This window comes from Aplysia californica, unplaced genomic scaffold (assembly GCF_000002075.1).
Source record: "Aplysia californica isolate F4 #8 unplaced genomic scaffold, AplCal3.0 scaffold00102, whole genome shotgun sequence".
Classification (NCBI taxonomy): Eukaryota; Metazoa; Mollusca; class Gastropoda; order Aplysiida; family Aplysiidae; genus Aplysia; species Aplysia californica.
In genome coordinates, this window is record NW_004797372.1 from 1,530,228 (window position 1) to 1,538,999 (window position 8,772).

Genomic DNA, 8,772 nt, shown 5'->3' on the forward strand with positions numbered 1-8,772 from the left:
CTCTTAAGCTGAAGAAATAACTAATCTTTGGCGGCCATTTTCTCACTAATCTCTCTGAAAACAGGTGACCCCAACCTCCTTCTTTTGCAAATATCTCGACTTGTATTCAAGATAAATGGATATTTTTGCATCCAAATAAAGACAAGGGAACAAGCTTTAAGATGATACCTATAACTTTATATGCCTAAAAAATGACGAGAGGATGATTCCACCACGCTTCCTTACAAATAAGCTACACTCTCTCGTAAACCCATGCCTACCCATTCTATCTGTCCGTCCACTTTTAACGTTAAAGAAGTTACATGCTACAATTTGTTTTCTGAATTGTAAAAGTAAAAGCGTGACAATGATTGCTAGTTATAATTGTATGGCTACTATTTAAAATATAATGTTTAATAAGTTGCACAGTTGAATGTAACAACTGGTTGGCATGGAAACGGTGACTATCTTGTAAATAATAATAAGAGCGTGAAAAAGTTTCCATCAATAAGATAGGATAAGATACGATAAAATATGGTAAGGTAAGATAAGAAAACATTTAGTGTCCAGACACTGGGAAATTGATTAGTAAACTCCTAAGCTAAGCAGCTGTTTTCCTGTCTCAGCGGTTCCCAACCTACCAGGGCTAAGTCATGGTCGTAGGTGACGTTGTCAAAGCGCGGATGTAACACATACTTCTCCACATTTCTCCTGTGGGAGGGACTGACCACTGTCCGATTGACGAGGTCCAACAGCACGGTAAAAGCCCAGGCAGACTCCACAGGCGTTGTGAAGCAGTGTCCGGCCGACAGGAGCCATTGCGGAGAGATCACTGTAGCGCCACAGATGAGCAGTCCAAGCCACTCCAAACCTGCCTGTAAGGCGATATGGCACACAGTGAATGAGAGACATATTATTATTACTACACAGGGTGTTCATTAAAATTGTCACAATAATTTTGACAAAAAATTCGAACGAATAACCTTCAACCCTGAGGACATCAAGTTTGGTTTGTAAATATAAAGAAAATTTAATCAATAAGTTTGAGAAACAGTAAAGTTTTAACATTTCTACAAAAAATGGGGTAAAACGCAACATTTTACTTCTTAACTATGTCCAGCTACAGGGGCGTTATCGGCCGGTTCTGTTTTCAAGACACTAAGGGCGGTAAAACAACAGCAGTCACAGGTTAGGATGGATATCTCTTTGTGCTGAGAAAATTTCGTAGAAGTTTGGGGATAAGGTGTTATGTTGTAGAGTCCTGGTTCTAGTGGGATGGGGCCACACCCCACATGTCAAAAGTGGCCCATTGTGTGGTTGAAAGAAAGGTTTAGAGAACACCTTATAACAATATGATTGGGGAGTAAAACGGCGACAATGAATCCGGTCATCATCATCATCATCCAGTGCCAGATCTGCGACAGACATCGGCGATAATGATTTTCCATGCATTCCTTTACTAGGATGGTCTCAGAAAAGCTACGTTTCCCTGATCTTTCCCTGTTACCCATTTGTTTAGGCTCCCTAAGTATGTTGTTCTGGGCCTACCCCTGCCTCGCTTGCCCTCAATTTATCAATGAAAAATGAATCCGGTACAAACAATTTATCTTGGGATTTCATATCACTATCATATCAGCGTTCGTAGAACGAGTCTGCATCTTGTAATAATAATACTAGCAATATTAGTAATTACAAAGATAATTATACCGATAAAAATAGATAAACTCGCTCAAAACAGTCAAGGAACAACTAGTGTTTCACCTGTCACATTTAAACTTCAATATCTCACAAACCCGTTAAGATCAGTCATCCAAACGTGACACACGCACTGATGACTAGACACAGTTTGCCTGTACAGCAAATTTGCCCGCACCAGTTTCACAGTGACGGCGCAGGGCTTTCTGAAACACAGCCGAAAAGTATGAAAAAGGGCTAAATTTCTCTACTTCAGCAACTTTGGCATAGGGACTGTTAGCTAAAACTAAGCTTGGCATATGCTAAACAGATGTCTTAGCTGTGAATATTGCTCACTTACAACTCTTTATAAGCCAGCGTTTTTCAGTCATGTTTAATTACAACACGATGGTCCAACGACGCTCGCTGCCTAACGTCGACAGAGGACGAGCCCTTGCCTGGCTCCAAGATCGCTCCACGTTCCCAAGCGTTGCACATCGTCTTGGGGTGTCCCCATCAGTCATATAGAGGCTGCAAGTCCGATGGCAAGCTACCGGAAGGGTCCAGGACAGGCCTCGACCGTTTTACCAACGACAGCATCAACCGGTTCATCGTCAGACAGGTCGTGACGTCACGAACCACCACTGCAAACGGCATCAGGTCAAACTATGGGTGACAGCCAATGTCCATGAGAGCGAGGAAACGGTAAGGAACTGTACCAGTAGAGCCAAGTTCGCTTCTCGTGTTCCTGCCAGGTACCCAAGGCACACGCCTCCTCACAAAGCAGCTGGCTGTGCGTGGTCTGCTCGCCATTCAAAGTGGACACAATGTCCGGGGGACCAGGTGGTCTTCTCGAATGAATCCAGATTCAACCTGCTGCACACAGACAGGCGAGCCCACGTCTGGGGGCGCTGAGGAGAGCTATTCCACCCTGGGTGCATAAAGCAGATGACGCACTACGGTGGAGGGTCCGTTCTGGTGTGGGGAGGCTTCTCAACTCACCACAAGACCCACTGTACCATATTAGGGCAAAGGTACAGGGAGGAAATCCTGCGTCCCCTTTCTGTTCCCCTTCTGCAGTAGATTAGACCACAGGCAGTACAGCAGAATGACAACGCCACACCACATCGCGCACACATCGTGGGGGACTTCCTGCAGCAGCGAGCTGTCACCTGCATGGACTGACCAGCTTGTAGTCCGGATTTAAACCCAACAGAGAACATTTTGGATCACATTGACCGGTGGATAAGGGACAACCACCCTCCTATACAAAACGTTCAACAGCTCTTGGGCTGTGTCGTCCAGGAGTGGCGAAATTCACCGCAACAAGTTCTCCGAAGGCATGTCCTGTCCATGCGTCGATGCTCTGCCGAGTGTTTGATCAAACGGATTGGCTACTCCCACTATTGACAATGCTCATGAAGAACTATAGCTGTTCAGACTTTTGAAATCCGACCAGTGTGACTTAACCTCATTTTACACGCACTTCTCGTTTTTGTTGAAATCTGACATTGTACACCCTTAATCTAAAGAGTCAAAAGCATCTTTTTTGAAAGAATTGATACATTTGCTTAAACTGTTCTTCAGTTATCTCTTGTTTGAATATTTGTTACTTGACTTTTTTGTGCGAGTATATAATGATAATAATGAAGTACACTTTAATAGCGCCCTCTGCAGTATAATGTTATAACGACACTGTTCAAGATATCAACCTTATTAAGACAACTACTTTTCACAAAAACAATTTGTGACCGGCCCTCTTAGACACTTTCGACTGCAGTTATACATAAAGACAACGATAGAAACTACTCTGTTGATTATGAAATTGATGAGAACAACCAAGTGGAATGCATTGTGAATAAACTTCCCTTCATGTAAAACTGTAACAAAAATGTATATATTATATATATATATATATATATATATATATATATATATATATATATATATATAAACACACACACACACACACACACACACACACATATATATATATATATATGTATATATATATATATTTTTTTTTTTTTTTTTTTTTTTTTTTTTTTTTTTTTTTTTTAAATTTTTTTTTTAGGGGGCAGGCGTCGAACTCTGCCTGGCTCGGCGAACCCGGGAAGAGAAGGATGAAACATCCAAGCAGCAAGACCAAGATGCTAGATGAAAATTTCTCCCCACTCAGAAATCGATCTGGGGTCTGCCTGCGACAGAAAAGCTTCTGACCACTAGACCAGAGACGGCGGTCCAAAAAACGGTGGTCACCGGATAGATCTAGCGTTTCTTGGACGAGTTTGCCTGCACTAATTGAAACATGTCGGCTTATCGTGACAGTGGTGCCCTGAGATAACGTACTGCGTTGTGAAGAAGGTGTGGCCACACCTGTGAACTACTTCTCACCATTGTTATGCTTTTTGATTATATAGAGATTGTTATGTTTTTGGGTTATGTAGATCTGTTTTATTTTATTTCATTTTATTATTTATAATATGTGTATATATAAATATGTATAAATATATATATATATATATATATATATATATATATAGTGGCGCTTAAGAGAAACGTGTAAATGTAACCATCCAATCATCGTGTTAATGCTTTGTATTATCCACTGATGCAACACACATATTTTAAATTAAATAAATTCGGTATTATCGGACTCATTAATCTATTTTAAGAGACGCCTGATACAATAAAATGGTCACTCAAATATGACCGTAAAAATTCAGGCTTGGCAAAATTGTGCAAAATCGTAGAAATATAAAATAACTGTCTTCACCCGTGTATTGAGGAGCATCAATATTGATAGATTGGAGATACATTGCATATCCAATGAATGGAGAGTTTTGTATCTGCAATAAACAATATTTCTTATAATATTTTGTTACTATAGTTTCAGACAAAATAGAAAACATGCAGAACAATCACAAAAACAGCGCAAAACCAGGACTTAAAATCAAATGTGCTCATTGTTGTTTTGTTTTTTTAGCTTAGGAGCCTTTGGTTTTGTGTAGTGCACCAACTCTTAAGACACCGATTCTATTAAATTTAGGACATACTTATTTTTCATTTCATCCTAAATGTCACAGATAGTGGCAAACAAAGTTTTTGAATTTGGAGCAAAGCCACTTTTCTTCAGCTGCTGTTTCATGGAACTTAACTTCACGTACATGTCATGGTGTCATTTAAGCAGACATCTCCATGCGTAGCAAAGTACTGGTGACCAATCCAACTTTGATTTGATTTCTACTTCAAAACATGTCTAGTGGCATTAGCCCTACGAGAAAGTGCTTTTCTATGCATGGAGATGTCTGCTTAAATGATACCATGATGAAAATAAGGGTAAGACATGACTTTCCAGCACATGCGCGATGTAGTCCACTAAACCAATCCATCCGGTGATTCTCACCAGGACGGTTTTGTTCATTCCACCCCAGACCACCCTGACCGAAGGCACTTTCGTGCCCTCTGTTCCTCACTGACATAATATGTTTATGTCCAATATCTGACTAACACAGCCCAGGTGCATAAAACGCTTTCGTGCTCTACATGAATGCAATAGTTCTAAAACAGAGCTAAATCATACTAATGAGCACATTTATTGTTAAGTCCAGGTTTTGACTGGTATTTGTAACCGCTCTCTTTTCCAATATGTTTGAAAATATCAAAATGAAAATGCTGTTCATGGCAGAGACAATTATATTCTCTTTTCATAATATCTTGATTTCAATGCATGTCCATTTCCCTAATGCTGATGCACCTCAAAATAGATGCAAACACACTTTAACGTTTCTTTGATTTCGCACAATTTTGCAAAGTCTGATTTATTAAGGTCAATTTTGAGTGACCATATTTCGGGTGTCTCTTAACATAAAGTTTAATGGATTATTATTTTGAGAGATGATGCAGAATTTATTTAACTTTAAATTGGAATGATGCGTGACTTGGTAGCGCAAGACTTTAACAGGATAATTGGGTGATTGCATTTTAAAGTTTCTTTTGGAAGCCAGTGTATATTATTGTATCTTAGAACTGAATCCAAATCTAAGGGAAACGTAAAAACCATTTTTCTCAAAATTCTGTTTGTAAACTCTACCTGACAAAATAAGCCAGATCTCACAAATACTGAAGCTATCAAAATAAAAGTTAGGTCAAACTGTTTAAAAAAGATTTTGGTACCAGAAAATACAATAAACCTGCATTTTCTCAAATTAATATGCCAAAGAATACCTTTACCCGCATCCACGTACATGAAGTTATTTGTGTAATGTTAAAACTTTCCCATTCTTCTTGCATTTGGTGGCGTCGGTTGCCTAACGGGTAAGCTTTTTTTTATCCCTTGCCCATTTATAAGAGATTGACGCCATCTGATTAGTAGAAAAAAATGCGTATGATAGTGCCCAATAGTGTATTACGTGCATACTTAGTATAACAAGTAACTGTAATTGAAGATAGATGAATGTAAATCATTGATCTGAGAGCGGTGATGATTTTAGATATAATGGTTGTGATGACTGATGATGTGGGATTGCGTTTAAGTAATGTTAGCTTTAGTCCTATACTCCCCAGCTCCAATGAGTCACGAGGGACGTGGGCACCCTGCTGGAACCATCTTTACGGTCACCGTGAAGTTCCGAAATGGTGGGCTCAGTCTCTGCTAAGGTGACATTGTTAGTGATAGCCTATTATATCGGGCCAAGAAGAGTGTCGAGAGGAGCTAGGTGGGAAGAAAGTATAGGGGCAGGTATGTTGGGGTATTTGAAAGTGGGTTGTGGGTAGCAAGTTGGCAGATTATGACCTTTAAAAATGCAGCATTCTACTCCCTTATCATTTTCCCCGAGTGTTCTTTTCGAATCCTATTGAGCATGCGGAGATTCTGAAACAGGATCTTTGAACCCGAGTCGAGAGGGCAAAATTTACGCATAATATTGTATCCCCTCGATTCAGAGGGAGCGATCTAATGGTTAGGCTACCGGACTCGTAATCATGGGATTCTGGGCTCGGGGTTCGAGCGTCAGTCGGGCCCGATGTTGAGTCCTTAGGAAATGCACTTTCACGAACTTCCCACTTGGCTCGGTCCTTTCGGAGATGGACGTTAAACTTGGAGGTCCTGCCTCTTAAATAACCTAACAGTGTTAATATTTACAATGGAATGAGGTGGGCCCCTGGCGTCAGAGGTTAAGGATATTAAGTAGATAATAGCAGAAGAAGTTTGGTGACCCCCATAACTTTAAGGTCCTTTGTAATTGCAAATTTACATTTTATTCAAAAATTTTCTTGAAAATCTTCACAGGAGCGTATTTTGAATGGACGTGAAAGGTGTTGAGCAAAGGAAATAAAAAAGAATTTAAAAATTGTTTACATGTAAGAACATTAATGACAATTAGGCAAAGGGCGAAACAAGGTAGTGTTCTTTGATGTCATTGTTTTGAGAAGCGTCTGCTTTTCCCTACCCTAGAATTACAAAGTTCTATCTGCCCAGTACCTAGTTTTGAGAAATGTATAGTTAGTTACACATTTGAAGTTTCACAACTTGGTCAAGTTTTTTCGAAGGTAATACTTTGAATATCTTGATAACAACTCTAAATAGTCTTACACTTTTGATTAAGCTGATAGAACATAAATCGGGTTTCTGACTTCATTGTCTCGTTAACTCAAAACGGCCAAAAAAAAATCAGATGTAATTTTGTAATTTTAAGGTAGCGACATATGTACGTCACCTGCCACGGAAGTTCACCAGGGGCAGCAACACTGCCACCAACAATCCTGTTGTTAGGGTTGACCAGTGACTCTCCGCAAGCTGTAGCGGCCTGTTCAGTGGGTAGCGTCGTGTCACCAGCTACAGGCGTAAAGGGAGAGAACATGACCGTGACCAGGAGCAACACGGCTGAAGTGTGAGATAAAGACATTGTGACTCCTTGAGGTGTGGGGAGAGAGTGCATGTCCTGTTTAAATACACCGAAGAAACACCAGGATTGCCTGTTGACTTATAAATTATAGTACCTTAGACTGCGCACTCTGACGTACATCCGGTTCACAGTTGCGCGTACAAGTTGACTCTATTTGGATCCAAAAGGGCAAAGGGTGGGATCACGATTTCGACTGCTGCGCGCCTGGTGTTTGTCCCTTCATTTGGGCACTTAAGATGCACATCAACACAGCTGAAGTATATACCACAGCAGCAAAAATGCATACCAACGCAGCGAAGGCTTTTATAAAGAGCAAGGCAATGGCAGTGTGCTGTCTAGGATGGAAAGATTAAAGTCTGTGGGATTGTCTTATCTCTTGAGAAAAAAAGTCTATCTAAACAGACGAAAAGATAATGTGGCACATCACGACCAGCCAAAAATTACAGGACATAAACAGAGAAAATAAAGTGACATGAATAGACTATCTTTATCTAGCGTAGTGTTTGCCGACATGGGCAGTAAGTGGGCAATTTGATCATTTTGGTGGGCGGTGGGGATCAGGCAGGTAGTGACAGGTGTTATTAAATGCCTGCCACGCTTTGAAATACATGTATGTAAAACATGTAGGTGAGTGGTTCGAAATTTTAGTTATATAAAGATGAAAAAAGAAAACAGTGGCTATAAGAAGTACTAATCTAATATTTCGTGAGATAATGAGTGCTTCTTTCATTCTTTTTAGATTCGTAGAGCTTCAGTCACACTAAGAAACCAGTCACAAAGCAGTACAAACTAGGTAAATAGGCCTGAATTTCGACCCTTGTTCTTAAAACAAGAGGCACCTTTGGCGAATGACGTCACGGAGACCAACATTTCGCTACCTCGGGATTATGAAGTTCTATCTGAATTTTTTGTCTGTTTTGAGCTACTAAAACCATGAGGTCAGAAACCAAAATGTTATTCCTGCTCTATCAAAATCGTAAGATAATTCAGAGTTGTTATTAAGATATTTTAAAGAATTACATTCGAAAAAGCTTGGCTTGTTGTGAAACTCAAACTTTTAAAAGTCAAATTTCTCAAAACTGGGTACTGAGCAGATAGAACCTTATAATTTTGGGGTAGTGTATTTGTATGCGTGCTGAGTGGAGACCTCGGGTGTGCGTACTACGTCTAGCAAGTTTCGAATAGGGATTTTATGGGGGGGGGGGGGGGGGGT

The 8,772-nt window shown here is 40.2% G+C and overlaps 1 protein-coding gene across 1 annotated transcript in view; it reads right to left on the reverse strand.

Moving 5' to 3' along the window:
* The window catches only part of LOC101859473 (transmembrane protease serine 9), a 14,350-nt gene extending 6,253 nt beyond the window's left edge, over window positions 1-8,097 (reverse strand). The window contains exons 1-2 of the mRNA XM_005095372.3: window positions 7,371-8,097; window positions 621-854 (exon numbers count right to left, since the gene is read on the reverse strand). Of these exons, the coding sequence (XP_005095429.1) occupies window positions 621-854; window positions 7,371-7,592 (456 nt within the window). The 5' untranslated portion in view covers window positions 7,593-8,097. The remainder of the gene's footprint in view (window positions 1-620; window positions 855-7,370) is intronic.
* Window positions 8,098-8,772: the final 675 nt, after the last annotated feature.